This window comes from Xylocopa sonorina, chromosome 2 (genome assembly GCF_050948175.1).
Source record: "Xylocopa sonorina isolate GNS202 chromosome 2, iyXylSono1_principal, whole genome shotgun sequence".
NCBI lineage: Eukaryota > Metazoa > Arthropoda > Insecta > Hymenoptera > Apidae > Xylocopa > Xylocopa sonorina.
The window spans coordinates 10664370-10683203 of NC_135194.1; the positions used below are offsets into that span (position 1 = coordinate 10664370).

The 18834-nt window shown below is 40.9% G+C and overlaps 2 protein-coding genes across 3 annotated transcripts in view; one reads left to right on the forward strand and one right to left on the reverse strand.

Annotated features, from left to right (window-relative positions):
* The window catches only part of Ikkbeta (inhibitor of nuclear factor kappa B kinase subunit beta), a 575876-nt gene that overhangs the window by 533434 nt on the left and 23608 nt on the right, over nucleotides 1–18834 (reverse strand). The gene's annotated exons all lie outside the window — the stretch shown is intronic.
* Nucleotides 2729–17347, forward strand: Ine (solute carrier family 6 member inebriated). Of its 2 annotated transcripts, XM_076909728.1 has the most exons (12): nucleotides 2729–2872; nucleotides 3811–4627; nucleotides 8387–8577; nucleotides 12475–12609; nucleotides 13039–13264; nucleotides 13481–13748; nucleotides 14050–14278; nucleotides 14854–14966; nucleotides 15044–15184; nucleotides 16050–16250; nucleotides 16878–17054; nucleotides 17142–17347. In XM_076909728.1, the coding sequence occupies exons 2-12, from the start codon at nucleotides 3825–3827 to the stop codon at nucleotides 17310–17312; spliced, it is 2655 nt and encodes an 884-aa protein (XP_076765843.1). In that variant the 5' UTR covers nucleotides 2729–2872; nucleotides 3811–3824; the 3' UTR covers nucleotides 17313–17347. The 2 variants fall into 2 exon arrangements, with proteins under 2 accessions (XP_076765843.1, XP_076765844.1); XM_076909729.1 differs by lacking the exons at nucleotides 2729–2872; nucleotides 3811–4627 and adding an exon at nucleotides 5513–5703 and having other exon boundaries at nucleotides 17142–17346.

Sequence of the window (18834 nt, forward strand, 5' to 3'; positions counted from 1 at the left end):
TTCGATAAATACACGGAATGAAATGTTTCCTGAAGATCTACCAACTACCATTACTACTGCTGCCTGTACCTTTATTAAATCAGTTAAATTAGCCTATATATTTTTTTAGAATTTCGCGTCTCAAGAGTTTATAGTATAATTTGAGCGCGATGGCAAAAAGAGAAACGAAGAAATTACGTCAACGAGGAATTTCTTCGCAAGAACACCAACGATTGTTTTGTCACGAACGTAAACCAGAATGCGCGGGCAACGGAAACTACCTATTGTTACTCGACCGCAGAATACGCTTAGCTTGCATTACAGGATTAGAGGCGACTACGGAGGAAAGGTTACATTCAATTGTAGTCATTATTTATCAGGAAGATAATGACATCGACGTCTTGAACACCCGTTACCAGCGTCTCTGTGGGAATTGAACTCTACAGAATCGAGTCCTTGGCACAGTGATTCTAACGGCGTGCTACGCGCGGCTAGCACCGCTCATGTAATTGCATTTACCACTACTTGAAGTGTACACGAGTCAATATTTAGTTTTGCGAAAGAAACGTTGTCGATGGAGGACGCTTTTTATCCAGTTAAAAGAAGGGGATACAATAATAACATGAAATCTCAACAGTTTTCATATATAGATTACGCACGGACAACACGAAAGGATCGATTTTTATCGAGTTTTCGAAAGTTCCTAAGTTTCGTGACGAGCAGTTTACTTACTTGTTAAGTAATGTTTCAGTTTCGTCTTCTAAGAAACGATTCTGCGCTTTGGTAAAATTTACCTCAATCGTATCTTAAAATTAATGTGTGACAGTTGTCATAAATATGCTATTAATGTGACAGCCTAACAATCATTTATGTGTTTATATTTTTATCGCCTGTGGGCAGTGAATTTATTCTTATATAATTTCACCTATGTATTAAAAAAAACATACTTTTACGTAAAGTACTATTCTATTGTATACTATAATTACCTATTATTATTATTGCTATAAAATACTTGTAGCAAAATTAGGTTTAAGGAAACTAGACCCACCTGACGTAGATCAAACAAATGGTAGCATTGATCTTATTATACATTTCGCTAATTATTAATTTGACAGTAATTGAACGTGACAAGTTGTCGAGACTTTCCTCGATTTTACGATTCTTTACGTTATTGACCTTGTTGATCTTACTACATTTCATTAAATGGTTACTGCAGTCATAAAAGTATCAATGTGTCTGTCTGCAAAGACACGAACTTTATTTTCAATTTTACGCAATTGCCCAACATCGAATACTACCGTACCTGTACCGGTATTATATCATATAAGAAACAGGAAAACGTGAACTACATAACAGACGATCAACAAGACAAAACGTATAGAAATAAATTTGAAATATATTTTAATTGTAATACTAATTCTTCGTTTAAGAATAGAAATTTATGTAGCAATTTTAATGTCGTATATATCCTCCACACCATTGTACGACATATTACGTCTGTCTATTGACTTGTTTATTTAGTATGACACAAAATACGTAACTTAATTTCTACGTGACTTTCTCACTTTCTACGCTTCTGCTAAACATTCTTACGCTTTGTACATCTAATTATGACACGCGTGCACATGAATATGCAAATAAGAAGAGTATCATGGAATTATAAAATGTGTTTAATAATAAATAATGATCTAATTATTACTGTAGCCACTGATTGATTCTACGGACAGAGGAGCGCTGGACGATAGAATCGGTCGTCCACGTGATATGTGACGATCGACGTTCTACTTTCTTTTTAATATTTGATTAAAGCAATGTGCTCTTCTAAAAAGTGTTTACATAACGATGTATCGAAACGATGATGATCGTTTCAAAATAAATTACACATCGTAAATACTTTCTAAAAGTAGTACATAGTGCTTCCAATACTTAGAACGATGCATTGCGTGATAAATACCTAGTACCTGTTCTCGAAATTTATTACAGAACTGTTACAGACACGCGTCGCAGGCGACTCTTGAGCTGTCGCGCGAAGAGCCTGGCTTTTAAACACTATCTCTTTAATGCAAAATTTATACCAACAATACCTATCGTGTTTTTAAATATGGCGAAACGGCCGCATGCAAATGTCCTCCCCAAGAAATTAGCTTCCCAGATTTTTGTCCGACCAGACGTACTATCGCGGACTCGAAAGACTTTCATTTCCCTCGTCTATCTCTCGCATTTGCATTTACATTTAAAATCCTCCCGCGGTGAAATGATCAAACGGCGTCCGTAAAGTACCACTTTATCTTCCGCCAGTCGTTTTCACGGACCGACTTTCTTCCCATTCGGTTGCACCTCGGGAGGTCTATCGATCGCGCCAACTGGAAGAAAAGATCGCGCGAGGCACCGATCGATACGGCCTGTGGACGGTCGAAAATCGTAGGGACGCTGAATCGCGTTGGATGGTGGGGCGATCGGGCCGACGAGGACGCCACGATTTCCTCCGAGAGAGGCGCCCCAGGTACACCAGTCCCAACAACGGTTGTATCGCCAGTACGAGCGACGCCCGCGAGACGGCGTTGCCGATTTAAAACGCGATAATAGTCGGCTGTGTGCGTGTGTTTGTCACGGATGCTGACGCACGATCGTAACACACAACGTCGCCGTGACGCGACGTCGGCGTATCGTAATCGCGCGCGGCCGCAGCGACGACCGTTTTGATTTTCGCGACTACTCCAACCGGATGTGTCTCGCCTGTCCAGCCGGCTACCCAAACTTTGATCAATCACAAACGTCACGGTTCCACGTGGCCGAGTGCGTCTGCCTGTTATCAGCCCTCTGTACATCGATGGATCTCAACAGCCTCATTGGAATGCAATCGATCCGGTCGAGGCACTCTTCGACCTGACAGGTACTGGCTCGATAACACGTGATCTCGGTCGCTTCGTTCTCTCCGCTGTACTCTGTTACTTTGACTCGTGGTATCTCTCGTCCCGGTACAATTTGTCGTTGGTTACACGATCGTCGCGCGCGAGTAACGTTTCCACGTAGGATGTGTAAAAAGTGCATGTTCTCTTTTCCTTCGAGCTATTCGTCGCTCGGCGTACACGCGCGCGCGTTGGCGCACGTTAGCAGAGAACCGGTTCGTTCGAGGCGCGTTTGAATGGATCGCCGCATCGACTCAAGGCCCCGACGTTTTCATTGAACGCTGCTTTTATGAATGTTGCGAAAAGGCAGGCGGTTCTAGTTTTTACACAACTGGACAACGAACTCGGTGATATTACGGCGGATCGTTCGCGGCGGATCTCGGTAGAGCCTAATTACACGTGCTCAGCGCAAGGTTATCACCGGGCGCACTGTTGCGTTGTGAGTACAGATGTACATTTAAATGGGTTTATCGTGTCGGATGCGAGTAATTGCGCCTCTGTATGGTAATTAAACAGTTTATCAACAGCAATAAATCATCGTGAGAAGCGATAATTCATTGAAAATATCCCCGTAGATATGTGGTATATAAGAGAAAACAATTTCGCCGGAGCCAACAAGTTCCGCACGGTTTTTCGCCGCAACTGCATAAAGGTAAAGAGTCGAATGGAATCGAGCCCAACGAACGAACCGTCCGCAAATGTTTTCACGCTTCCTTACATCGATGAAATTACCGGAAGTTCGTGCAAGCATTCTCTGTGAATTCCTCTCTGTTTCTCTCTGTCTCTCACCCTTTCTATCTCTCTCTCTCTCTCTCACTCCCTCCCTCTCTCTCTCTCTCTCTCTACCTTCCACCCCTATACCGACTCGCTCGCCGTCCCCCTGCCTCTCTTTCATTCTCTTCCTCTCTCTTTCTGCCATTAGATCGCCATGCCATCATGAATGCCACGGACAGCAATAACGACGTCAACGGTAACGGCAGCAACGACACGATCGCGGGCAAGACGAACGCGCACGGCAACAGTGTTCGACACCAGAGCGTGATCGGCAAGCAGAGCAGCTGCGTGCGCAAGATGAGCACGATGCCGGAGGAGGAGGACGCCTCGGACGACATGGATCCTGACGTGATAAGGATAGGACACCAGCACTATCAGCATCACCACCATCACGACGCCGATTCAGATTCACCGTCCGAGGAACGGGGTCGTTTGCTCAGCACCGGCGAGGCGACCGCTCGCAAGATCACCGTGGCCGCCACCGCCGTGCCGAACAACCCGCACTGCAACGGCGTCAGAAGGAGCATCCCCAGGCACGACAGCAACAGCAGCATATACGAGAAGGTCTACTCGAGGATCCACCAGTCGAAGTCAGGGGATCAAGTCGGTCAATCGGAGACCAGGCTGCATCGGGATCCGGTCCAGCAGCAGCCCGTCCATAGATCCGCTCGCGGACCAACAGACTCGCACGGCGGACGGTATCGTTGTTCCAGCGTCAGATCGGTGAAATCTAATCCGACGATGAACGAGCATCAGCACCATCAGTACCATCCGCCAGCGGCCAGCTGGGCATCGATCGTGTTCTCCGACGGGCACGGGCAACACCACGTGCGCCCGTTTCCCGATTCCGTCTCCATACGCTCTCTAGCATCGATCGGCATGGGTTCTTCCGACGGCCGGAAGCTCACGATACGCAGAGTTCCCACTTCGCCGTCAGAGCTGCTTAACATGGTACATCCGCCGACGTAAGTGAGCCACATTATACTCAGCGAGAAGCGTCGGAAGGAGCGGGCTATGAATCATGTCCCGCCGGTTGCTCCTTGCCCGGGAATGCCTGCATGCGGTTCTCGCGCGGCCCGCGCGCGCGTTTACCAAAACCCTGCCGTTCGTTCTTTGGCGAGCGGTGGTAGCCTACGCGCTCGCAAAGGTTAGGCCAGGCTTCGATCGGGTTTGATAAGATTACCTCTATCTTAGCCATTAGCTGCTCTATAATTGAGGTGTTGTTTAGCGATAATTGGTAATTGCCCTCGCTAGTTGGAGATGATTGTTTGTTACTGTTTGTTTCGCTCGTGCAGCTGGCTGAGCCGCCTCGAATTCGCTGATGGATTGAAGTCTGCTTGAATACTGTACACGTCTCACCCTTTAGGATAAAAAGATGATATACACGCATTGAATGAAGAATAACGTGTTACACTGGGAGTAGCAAAGATAGTATCAGCGCGATCCGGAGATAAAAATATCCCCGGGAAGTTTAATCGTTTTCACAGAAAATCAGCCTCGATAAGTACAAGATCGACGGTTGGATCTCGCATTTGCCAAATGGATTTACATCTTCCGTCTAACAATGAAAACAAACAGCAGAAGATGCTGTTTTCGCTGTCTTCGTTGCTCTGGTTGCATAAAAGCGAGACTCGCGGTGCATTAGGTTCAGTTGGTTCGCAAAACACGTCACTGAACGCGTATCTCGGGAACGCGTACGTGTTTTCCGATAACGAAATCTTCTCGCAATCGTCGTCGCGCTTGAACCGCGTGTCTCTTGATTAAATATTGGAAACTGGTATCCGACAGATCGCGTTGATAGCATGAAAAATGCGCTTCCCTCGCGTCTAGGAGAACGAAGTCATGCGTGGTCGCAGCGAGAGAAACTTTCTCGTCGCGGTTGCAATTTATCGTCGAACACCAGGGTACAGTACAAATCGAGCTGTCATGCTTGCGTAGAGCCGCGATTTCGGTGGCTAGAAATGCCGCGTACGTCCGAACGGCTTGCGCTGCGTGGTCTCGTCATCCAGGGACTGCAATTTCAGCGTATTGTCCCAGAGACGTAAGTGGATAATAGGTGTACAATGTAAGACCATACTTTTGTTATATATAAGTAGGTGTTCATGCGGTACATTGTTGTAGCCGTCCCGCTTCCTCCACTGAAATCGGAGTGGACCGTTTAAAGGGCCGTAATTGTTGTTCCACATTCGGAATTTCTATGGGGACGCGTTAATTAAATTCTGCGCGACGCAACTTGTTTTCATGCCTGTTGACCGTACCTATGGTTAAACGATATTGTTTAACGGGGTTGCTTCGCTGAAGAGAATAGGAAACTTGGTCCAACCACGTGACGTACATTTGATTAAAATTTGATAGACATTTCGCTTAGTCGTGGTAATTTTAATCGTCAAGTTGCTCAATCGAGCAGTCTTTTGAAAACATTTGCGATTTTATTGGCATTTTATTTAAGTTAAAGTCGTTGGAGTATGTATCGTTGATATATTTAATAATTAGAAACCTATTCATATAATAAGCTATAAATTTTCAGGCTTGCTATTAGTACCATTGCAAATATTATCCAATCTACTTAGTTTTTGATTTAAAAAAATGCAAATTTAAGCATTCAAACAATTAAACACTCGAAGTTCTTCTATTAGTTAATAGCTGGGCGTGTTAGATTAGATTGAAAGAATGAAAAATGTTGGGGAAAAAATGAGTAAGAGGATAAGGGAAGTATTTATCTTTACCTGCAGATAACTTGAAAGTACATTTCGTTAAGTCAATAAGATGTTTAATTAGACTTGTGATAAACGAGTTTGTACATCATCGATTCGATCGATTTCAATCCTAGTTCTATATATATCGCTTAAAATCTCGCGGGTAAATATACTTAATTACCATGATATTCTAATCAAATATCCATTTCTATTAAATTACTCAAACCGTCTTCCATGATAAATTCATCGATCTCAAGTTTATTTTCGACATTTCAAAAGTGCAAGGTTCAAAAAATGTATTTAATTCAACTAAATTTTTGTTTTACGAGATTAATTCATCCATAAATTACGTCGCTCCTCTAAAAGTGAAACTTCGTTCGCTATTGTCCGGCATATCTGAAATCGGTACTTAACCCGCGAACTGCTAAATCGATTCGTTATCGTGTCTGGCGAGGCCGCGAGTTAAACTTCACACGAGGAAAAAAAGGCGAACATTTCGAACCTATCTTATGCAGTCGTTAACGCGCTTGCAAATAAAACGAGGTCAAAATTATGCCGTAACAAATGCTGCATCTCCAGCTCCAAATTCAGAACTCAATTACGCCTGTGCGGTAACTTATTATCATTGCCCCGCAGCTTAGCTATTACGCATTGTTTTTGCGATGTGCAATGCCGGAGGAATTTGTACAGGTGCGCCGTATTTGTGTGTTATCGAGCTTCGTCGATTACCATAACTCTCACTATCTCATAGTGTGACGTTTTTGTCACTGCCGTGACGGGCGATACGTCACACGGTGAAACCCGTGACAATTTCGCTTCGTTCCTCTCGCTTATTATGCACAATACTCAAATATACGAAGGTCATTCGTAGCTACGTTCGTACCCTTATTTCACATGACAGTTAATCATAATAAGGCCCCCCATGCGGCTTAATTTCTTTACCTCCGCGCCGACGGTCATTGAAATGGGTCCACGATCAATCTTCCAGGTCCTCCTAACAATTTCAAACGAATGAAAAGCATAAACTGCTCCCCTACTGAGATCCTTAAACACGAGTGAAATGGTACACTGTTTGTCTGGACCAAGTTTCTAAGTGAAAAAATTATTATTATTGTATATAAATAATATTAGGAGGCCAAAATAATAAAAGTCCTTTTTGTGCGTTCGGTAAATTGTATCGTATTGGTTTAAAGATTTCAGTCGTACGCGTATATAAATATATATGTCACTCGTTAAGAATTGCAAATGTAAGCATACGAATACTTTGGTGAGTAATTCCAAATATTTGAACCTATACATGTCTTTCATCCGTTTTAAATCAAGGTTAAAGTGATGTGCACACACGCTTCATAAGGCTCTGCAAATAGTCGAACACATTTTTTTCGGCCGTTTTACAGACAGTCCTGTTCCATAACCGAGATCGCCATTTTTCTCGAACATTCAGAAGTTAGAATTGTTAGAATTGCTCGTGGGAAAAGGTTTACGACGACATATTAAGCAGAACGCGAGCTGTTTCCTTAAATAATTTCAAAACGTGTAGCGTGAATGAACATTGCGATTGACGTTACTGATAGAAGGCGTGTCTCGCTTCGTATCAACAGGCGAAACGTGTATCGAGTGCTCGATAAATATGCAATAGCTTGCATAACACTGTTCAGCATATAGCCTATGTAAATTGACCGTTCCTTAAATATCTAATTTATGTCAACCGTGTTTGAACCGTCTCGTTACGTTCTGCGAAGTAGATCGGGCAGCTTATTAGTGCTGCATAAAATTAGCATGAGAAGTTGAATGGTATCTTGTTTCAACGATGTAGACAGGACTTGTTACACTTTAGACGGCTCTAGAGAACTTTAAACAGTTCAGAAAAATATTTACAATCTAAAAGTCGACTCGTTTCTTTGAAATCGATTAAACGAACTGGAGGATGTTTACGATATCGTTCGTTTATTTCGCGACAAACCTGTGTGCAAATTTACAGTTGTTGCGCAGTTTGCAAACTTACAATGTCCCCTGATCCAATTTCAGATCATTCGAGGATGACCTATCCGTGTCCACCAGCTTGGACGATGCAGACGCCGAGGACCCCGGGGACTACAGGCAACCGAGACGACCACACTGGGCCAACAAAGTGCAATTTGTCCTGGCTTGTATCAGTTACTCTGTTGGCCTCGGGAATGTTTGGAGATTTCCTTACCTATGCTACAAAAGTGGTGGCGGTGAGTGTAGAATTTTTCTTATCTTACCGCAGTGAAAAGGAGACAACAGTTGTACTCCGTTTAACTCTGTTGGTCTTTCAATTATTCTCACCCCAATTGTCTTGGAGGAACTTCTTAGTATTACGAGACATATTTCAAAGCTGCTATTGTTATCTATCGATCGTGCAAATTATATTCTATATTGGCAATTTAATTTCATACATCTATTAATCTTGAAGCTTTTTACAAGAATTTTTTAAAGAAATAACACCACTTAGATGGTACAATTAATTGACCCGTTCTATATAATATTCCACGCTTTCTAAATGTAATTAAAAACAAGGAGTCGAAGGGAAAGAAAGAGAAGCGTATTGTTAACGATACCAGAAGTATGTTTCAGTCGAGGATAATTCCACGACATTTCAAGTATGTGGTTGATTTAAAACAAATTTGTACGTGCCAGATTGTCGTTGTAGTGACATACATACGTTCTGTTGCGATTAGTGCGCCAGTGATAAAAGAGTACGTGTTTATTCATTCTGTGCATCGTTAGTGCAGAACACGTTTGCTAAATGGGAAACTAGCGACGAACTATCGAATGAAAAATACCATTTTCGAACATCCTGTCCCAATATTTAAAATAGATTACGCCATTTTCGTACGAGCGCCTAAATGCAAGTATACATTCGCACTTATTCTTTTAGCATGTCCCGGTAAGAATATGGGTTACAGCACTTTTTATCAATACAAATGAACGATAAGGAAGTCTGTCGATGAGGATGATATTATTTAATCAGCATTATTTTTCAGTGATATAACTCTCGTTTCAAGTGCAATAGAGCAGAGTAATACCCGAGATATCGCGCGCCACGATAAATGCATTACGAATTTTTCTCGCAGCGAACTCGTGTCAACATTCTAGCATTTATTGCAGCAAAACAGACTGTTAACATCCCCGTCATCTTCGCAAATTAATTTCACACGCGAAATGATAGAAAGTGTTGACAGTTCCATTCCAATACCAAACATTACCGTAAAAAATGATTACTAAAATCAACAGCTTTAAACAAAGCTTCACTAGACTTCACTTCTCCCGATCCACGCATTCTAACATTCATTCTAATATAAAAAATTATCATAAAGAACTATCACTAAAGCAACTTTTATCTTACAAACTGCATCAACGACCTTCTCTCCTTTCTCGACGCTAAACGTGCGCATTCTAAAGCAAGATGCCAAGGTAAAAGCTTCAAGTATAATGTCCCAGCGTGTGCCAAGGTGTTTCGCGGGCATTTTTCTGTAACATCCCCGTTCTGCGGTTGGTCCCAGCGGGTATGCGCGCATCCAGAGCAAGGACGAGCCTTCTCTCGGCCCGTAACGCAAGCGCGTATCGTGTTCCCGGCAATTTTCAAAGTCCGCGAGCGCGCGTCTCGACGCGGAGCCCGGACGTGGCGCAATCCGCTCGCGGAACTTGATACATGACCTTGCCGGATAGCGGCCAGACCAGCGAGCATCGCAAATGATTTCAATGACACCGGTGGTAATAATCGGTCAAGTATCATTTCGATCAAGCGCCCGTTAAATTGGACGACCGGAAAACCAGAGCGAGAGCGCCACGATCTGATTTCAACCGTGATCAACTGGCACGCACCTTTCTCAGTTACCAGCCGCCGTCGGATTTTCCACTTTTCTTTTTTTCTTCCTAAATTACAGGCTCGCGAGAATGCGTTTACCTGTGGATACCTTATATATGATTGGAGTTGCTGAGTAACTGCATCTCGAATTATTTTTAAATTTTGTACCAAAGGGGTTTGAGGTTTAATTCTTGATTTGTAGGGTTAATTCATTTATATGTACGTAAAATATAATAACACTTGCTTGGGTTTTGATATTCAAATTGCTGGAAATTCTTCTCGCATTCATTAATCGCGAAACGTTTACTTCAGTGAAGTTTCCAGAAACAAGAAACCATACGATTCGTAATATCCACGAACACGTATACATAGGTTGCAAGTGTTACGTAAATGTGGCGGGGAACATTTCCGAAACAGTGTCAGTTGGAACGTGGAGCCGCGGAATACGAGAACACGAGATATGTGGAACACTGATTTGCATGAGACCAGCACGCCATTTACGCGACCGGTGTTCATTTACGTTTTCGTGGGAAAATCCGTGCCAAAAGGAAGGAACGCGGATATCAACGTTATCACTACCGTTGCTGAGTTCTCTCATTCGAAGGTTTATCACCAACGAGGAAGAGGAACGCAGCAACGCCGTCGTCGTATTTTCGTGCCAGACAAAATTGAAAAAGGAATGATCGAGCAAACGAAGCGTTAAAGAAGGGCGACAAAGAATTAAGAAATTTATTTTCTAAATTAAAAACGAACGAAACCGTGAATGATATCATTGTGGAATAACAACGTGTGCTGGAATGATTACTTCGGTAATCAAGCTGTGGCATGAATCACAAAGTCAGATCGGAGTGTACCGGTTGATTCGTTCGACTAGCACGGTGCCTACGTTCATAGAATTGATTTACATGTGCGTGAGAAGTACCAACGCGGTTCGAATTAATTCGATGGCACACAGAACTGAAACTAATAATTGTTGCAGCGTCAAACAGGGAACGCGACCGAATTTCTGCGACAGTCAGTCGCAAAATGTAGGATTTCCAGTAAGAAGCTACCTATGATAGCTCATACGAATATATAGCTTATAAAAATATGGAAATCGTATTTCTAATCTGCAAAATGTCCACTTTAATGTGCACGTATAAAGCTCGTTGTCTGAGTAATGGCATTAAATGAGTTGAACGATGAAAACTGCACGAGCACGATGTTTGTTGAAGGAAGAAACGAAACGAATTTGCTCAACTCGAGAGATGGTAAAAGAGCGCGTGGCATGAGCCGCCAATTACGAGGGGCAATTAACGAATATTGAAAACGGAACGTGGCGATAGGAAGCGGGACACGTGTAATGCTTGCGATCTTGTTTGTGAATAACAGTAATACATTTTAGTAATTTGCCCGGACTAAACGATCGTCCTGAAATTAACTCGTAATCCACCGGACCGCGATCATCCTTTATTACGAATAAAGAGTTACATCCAGTGACCTTGTTACTGCCCACAGAACGACGATTAACCACGAGTACTATTACGTACGAGTCGTGTTTAATGCAACCTTTAATAAATCCATATTACGGGCAGATTTAGTAACGACGTTTTTCGTCGTCCGTACCGAGGGAATTAAAGAAAGAAACGTTTGCACGCAGGTTCACGATGGCGATAAATATAAAATTGATTCATTAACCTGCGTAATAATTACCGGTAGCGTAATTAGACTTCTAGAAAGTTAGGTGAAGAATGATGTTTAAAAATAGAGGGACGTGTAAAATATTTTTGCAACGTGAATCGACACATTCTGAGTAATTAAGAGTGTAATAGCCATTTTTCTGAGAAAATGAATTATCAGAAGAATATGTGATTGCAAGAATATGATAACAGTCAAGTCATTCCGTTGCTATTCTTTAGTCTCAGTTTTTTAATCGAATGCTTGATTTGTTTTTGTCTTCTTGGAACATCAGTACCGTGCAATTCCAATAATTTCCACGACACATCTTGTGCCATTAGTTACTTTACATTGCTTATCCTCTTTACTTAATCCTAATCTACTTTAATCTCGACACTTAGTTTTCGTTCGATAGCCAGAATAATTATTGTATAAATAGACTGCCAGATGCTGTGTAACAAAGATATCAATTCGCATATTTTTCAAAGTACGTTTCATGAAAACAAAACGCGTCCAATAGTTTGGGGAAACATTTTGCGAGACTACACATTGTAGCCATTAATTTTTAATATAATTAATTTCGAATACTTAAATCGACTGTAGCTAAAATATTTTCAATTGTTGCTAGGTGTGTTCCTGATCCCTTACTTCTTAATACTTGTAGTATGTGGCGTACCATTATTGTATATGGAACTTAGTATTGGACAATTCACGCGACGAGGACCGATCGGTGCTCTCGGTCAGATTTGTCCATTGTTTAAAGGTATGTATGACAATGCTTTAAAACAATAATAATAACAACGTGTTCGTTCATATACTATAGAAAACAGGAAACAACAATTTTCTAATATAGCACACATATTACACTTAATCTGTTTATGAAAATAATCCTTTACATTTTGAAAGCATCAAATTTAAACAATTAAAGCTCTATAAGAAAAATACAGTGATTTTCGAGTAAAGAAAGAATTCTTTTAAATGATATGGAAAACAAAGAGCGATGAGAATCGCCTATTTTTTGTTTTGTTTTTTTTTTAATTTAGCAGTACGTTTACGATAACAGATAGTATATAACTGCGAGACAGTGCTGCTACGTAGTTAGCTTCGTACACATCACAGTTCATTCACTAACGCTTCCACGAAGATGATCGAGAGCGAACGAAACCGAATCGATTTTGTTTTGTCGAAATAGGAGCCGGCTTGTCCTCGGTAATAATATCGTTTCTGATGTCGACCTACCATAATGTGATAATAGCCTACGCTATATATTATTTCTTTGCGGCGTTCAGAGCAAAGCAACCATGGTCTGGCTGCGACAACTCGTGGAACACGCCGGCTTGTTGGCTACCAGCGTACAGCGCCAACGACAACCGAACCAGGCCGAACGCCTCGAGGACGCCGTCCGAGGAATTTTTCGAGTAATTTTTTTAGATACAAAACTCACCTCCTCGAAGTGAAAAACGCTTCGAAACTAAATATCCATAGGTCAGAACAGTTACTCCGATATTGCATTCAAATAATTGGTTACTGTTAGTATATTTAGTCAGAATTACCCTCGACCCGGCACTGGTGCTACGTCACTCACGCATTTCTCGTATCCCCTTCTCTCTATCTGTTCGCGTTTCGCGATTTAGCAACAAAGTGCTGCAAATCAGCACGGGGATCGAGGAGTCTGGCGCGCTCAGGTGGGAGCTGGTCGCTTGTTTAATTACTGCCTGGATAATGGTCTACTTCTCCGTGTGGAAGTCCATAAAGTCGTCGGCGCAGGTTCGATATCTGACCGCGACCCTGCCATTCCTTCTAATCGTCGTCTTCCTCGCGCGGTCCCTCACCCTCGAGGGTGCTGACAAGGGTCTGCAATTCTTCTTCCACCCTCGCTGGGAGCTGCTCGGCGATGCGAAGGTAAGCAGGCATTGTTCACCCGGCCGTGTGTATCATTTGATGAGATACAAGAGACGTGAATCACCTCGTCGTGGAACGATCCGTTAAACGGCTAATCTGATGCTCGGAACGGGGAACGCGACTCGTACGAGAAACGATCGTTCTAACTTATTTCTGAAATATACTCGCGCCTCGTTTCCTAATTTCGCTTATCTCGTCGAAATTCTGAACCGCCTCTTCGTCGACGTGATTCTTTTACCCACGCATTGCTTACACTTCGATTCCCACAGAAACGTATTTGAAACTGCCGCATCGTTCGCAGGTTTGGATCAACGCGGCCGCTCAGATTTTCAATTCCGTGGGCATAGCATTTGGCTCGATGATATGCTTCGCGAGTTACAACAAATTCCACAACACCATCTTAGTGGACAGCGTGGCTGTTTCGCTCATAAACGCGTTCAGCAGCCTACTCGTCGGGATATTCTCGTTCGCCACCATCGGCAACATCGCTGTGGAACAAAATATGACCGTCCAGGCTGTCTTAACAGATGGTACGTGAAATCACCTGGCCGTTACTTAGCAATTATAATTTCGACGTTAAGATTATAAAGGACATAGTTCACACGAATCAGATGTTTTGTTCGTGCAAATGAGCACTTTGTATAACATAATGTGACGAACGAATTATTATTGCGGCAAGTTTAGTAGGGAATTCCATTGTTCTCAGTAGAAACGATGGTTTCAAGAGATATTAAAACGTAAACTACTTTGCGGAGTGGTACAAGAATATTCTATATATTGAGTTGTCCTCGAAGTTAGTGCCGATTTTGAAGAAAAATTGATAATTAAATTATACAGATGCCACTCTGTTCCACAATCTTTTTCCATCTTTCTAGCAGCTTGAAAATCCCGTTCTTTCAGAATCTCTCGAGCTTTTCAGCAAGAAGCTTTTCTACATGATTTTCTATCTCGACCAAATTCTCGATTCAAACCCTATCCGCGTGGCACCCACCAAAAATCGGCACGAACTTTTAGGACGACCCATTACTTTCGTCTGAATGGTATCAGTCAATGTCAGATTAACTTCTCCTACAATTTTATAGACAAATCATAATTTCCGTTCAAGGACCTGGCCTCGTATTCGTTGTTTACCCGCAAGCGTTAGCCAAGATGCCAGCGTCGCAAGTCTGGGCTGTGTTATTTTTCTTTATGCTAGTCTGCCTCTCTTTGAATAGTCAGGTACGTGGCAAACCTGGTGAACGTACACCTAAATCCATTTAATCACCCGTTCAACCGTTAAACATCGACTGTTTCAGTTTGCGATAGTGGAAGTAGTCGTGACGTCCATACAAGATGGCTTTCCTAATTGGGTGAAACGTCATCTAGTCTGTCACGAAATGTTAGTACTTTTGATATGCGTCGTATCCTTTCTGTTCGGCCTCCCAAACATCTCACAGGTAAGATATTCTGTTTATAATGTGTATTTAGAATTTACGATTGTAAGTTTTGTAAAAATTAGTAATACTTGCGTGGAGAGTTGACAAAAAATCCAGAACGAAAGACGTTCTACCGTGGAGATATATTTATTAAAACATTACGCGAATTGAAAAGAAAAGAACTAAAACACATCAAGATCAATGTTCATTTGCATGCAACCTCACAGTTTACACGTATTAAAGATAAATATTGTCCTCCTCTATGTAGATATTCTTCCACAAAATTGGAGAGGACTAAACTTTGATGAAAGAATTGTGTCAAAGTTTTAATTAAAAAATAAACTCGTTTTCGTATAACTTTGTAAAGGAAAACCTTCACTTTTTTTTTTTGCCACCGCTTTTAGCATTTTACGTGGAAATGAAATCAGAATTTTCTCTCTGAAGTCGTTAAAAAGCGAATCGTGAAAAAAATTTTACAGAGTTACCTGTGTTTGACAAATTTCGTTAAAGCTAAAACCAATTTCAATTTTATCCACCCCATTTTCTAACGTAAGAGAAACAACAGTTTTTATGTAATTAATGGAGAATGAACAATTTACTTCTACACGTTGTACGCGTTATTTTTATATAAAATAATATTACGCAACCACACTAGATAAAACTTAACTGTAAGTATTTTTATTTGCTAATTAAGTAAAGAAAAACATTGGAAAGGAAATTGCAAAACGCTTCAATAAAATTGCATCGCGTAAAATGAAACGTACATTATTTCAATTATATTAAATCCCACAAAATAATAATTAGTATTTAATTATAATATCAAATGTCTATTTGCTGCAACTATATTTCCATTTGTGACTGATTTTCAATTGATTTCATTTTGCAGGGTGGCATTTACTTTTTCCAATTGATAGATCACTACGCAGCTTCGATATCGATAATGTTTCTAGCTTTCTTCGAGGTAATCGCGATTTCTTGGTTTTACGGTGTACGACGATTGTGCAATAACGTGAAAGAGATGACAGGACGTATGCCGTCCATGTACTTCCGTTTCTGCTGGCTTATTGCTGCGCCTCTTCTTATCATGGTAAAGTTCATCGTATGCGCTATTAAAAACAAGTATACATACATACAATTTGCATGTACTTATTATTAGAACATGTTATTCAATCATGAAGGTTAATTAGTCAGTACTACGTCAACTTTGCCATTAATAATCAAATTTTTATCTCATGTGTCAAGTTTCATGTAAATATGGCAAGTTAAAATTACTGACTGACTTAATCGAAGTATTTGCTGACCTACTGTTTCAATACTTCTTCTTGTTTACCAGTACGATTAATTACACTGATTTCGACGGTTTTTGACAAAATATTGAAAACAATTTTACGTGTTTTCTTAGAACAAATAAATATGCCAGAATAATCTCAAGCTACACAAAAATATTTCCCAAACAAAATCGTAAATCATGTATTGTCACTTAAAATTCAGTTCTTTCTTTTTTAAGAATTATTCTGATACATTTTTTTTATTCGTCTTATCCGCTTTACTAATTTCCGTGGTCAAGATAACTTTTTATCTATCAAAACGTGGGTGCTGAATATTTTTCGACCAGACACCGCAATTACATCTGCGACACGTAATGATCTAACATCGTATGGAAACTGACCGCCGCACCGCGTCTCGCGTTTCCATAAATCACTCGCTGTTTCAGGCCGTGTGGGTATTTAGCTTAATTGATTATGAACCACCAACCTACCACAACGGCGAGTACAAGTACCCATTGTGGGCAGAGGCGATCGGCTGGGGAATAGCTTCCCTTTCGCTCATTTGCATACCCGCTTTCGCTATCTACGAGTTCGTCAGAGCCAATGGCAACACCTGCGTCGAGGTAAACGCGACCCCTACCAGTTTAATTCAAATTGCAGACCGCCACAATACCAGCGTGACTCGGTGCTCTTCGCATTTCTCATTTCAGAAGCTACAGAGCTCGATCAAGCCACACTTCGAGGCGTGCAAGATTTGCGGCCAAGAGTACTGCATCGAGCCAATGCACACTTTCGAGGATGACCCGATCAAGGAGCAACAGGACGCGAATAATCCAATACAACTGAACGTAAATGGCCCTTTGTCGAAATCTCAAACATGACGCAGCGAAATCGGTAGAGAAGAAGCATAAGAAGCGCACGTTGATGCGATAATGAATGTTTCTCGCGTTATTTTCTTTTAATATTTCACTTAGAAACGAACGTTTTATCAGAGAGACGGGAATGTTAGTCGTACCTTGTGAAAAATGTGTACGCGTTAAATTGGCAGTAAATGCAATGTGCACAATCAAGTTGATTGAATGAATAATTTAAGTAGAATCGCGATCGTACAATTCGTGGGAACTGTTGTAAATCAACTACCTTGCTTTTAGAAATACTTCACACACAGATGATTCCAAATATTGAGTCACGTTATGACTCAAATTTTTTTTATGAAAGATAACAGAATCTGCATTTCTTTGCAGTGTTTCATATTTCTCTGATTAATCTTCGGATATTTTTTATATATCTAATGCATAGAATAAACATTTCTCGAAATTCAATTTAACAGCAACAGAAAAATTTCATATGTAATTTAAAGAATAGCGTTTAATATAAATAATTACAAATTGTTTAATCGTTAAGAACGTATAGAGCTTTATAAATGATACAATATTTCTTTCTTTTTCACTTGAAAAAAATGTCTTATAATTCTAAGGATCATTATACATTATTACACGACATTGTAAAATGTATTAATATTTAGTAGCTTCGATTAAGCCGGCAATATGCATAAAATAAGAAGGAAATATACAACATCACGTGGCTAGATTAGAATGTAAAACTTACTTTTAGAAAATCTCAAGGCAATCTTCTTTCGAAGTGACAAGAAGACACTTTACATTTTATTGTACTTCACAACTGTATAGTTCTCGTGCGTGTTATTTGTAAGTCGATCGAAACAAAGCACCGTCACTGTTTATCGTTCTTGTTACGCGATATTATAAAAATACCATCGCCAGACTTAAGCAAGGTTCATAATAGAATCGTACGTTGATATGATATCACAATGCAAACGCACCGAGTGGGAGTAGAACGGTTATCGTTTAACGCACCGCAATTAACAATCGATGTATATTTAGGCGAACATGTCAAATAATAATGAGTACAAATGCTAACGTTCTCCCATACTTGTACATTTTATGAATTAAGTAGAAACGTTAAAAAGCGACTGTCGGATGAGATTATGCAGGGAGTGGCTGCATATGCTTGCTAACAACCGTTGTTCTGTACACGTGATGCGAATAAATATCGTCAGACCGTTACTACACACCGTATTCGAAACGCGAAAATGTGAAATGTACAAAACGAAATTGTCAATTACAATACAAAGGACATAGTGCACGTTAGTCCTAAATTATTCAAAATTGTAATAAATTATTATACTCGCATATTATTATTGCTTTTAAATACGCGTAACCAACCCCGTTAATTAAATCTAATAACGTATATTTATATAATTGAAAACACAGTAAATTATATACCTTTCGATTGATTCTTTGAGTCATGTCGGTACATCCGCTACCTACTATTGCCGACTTAAGAGGGTGAGAGTCCGTGGTTGCAGAAATCAACGCTATTTCT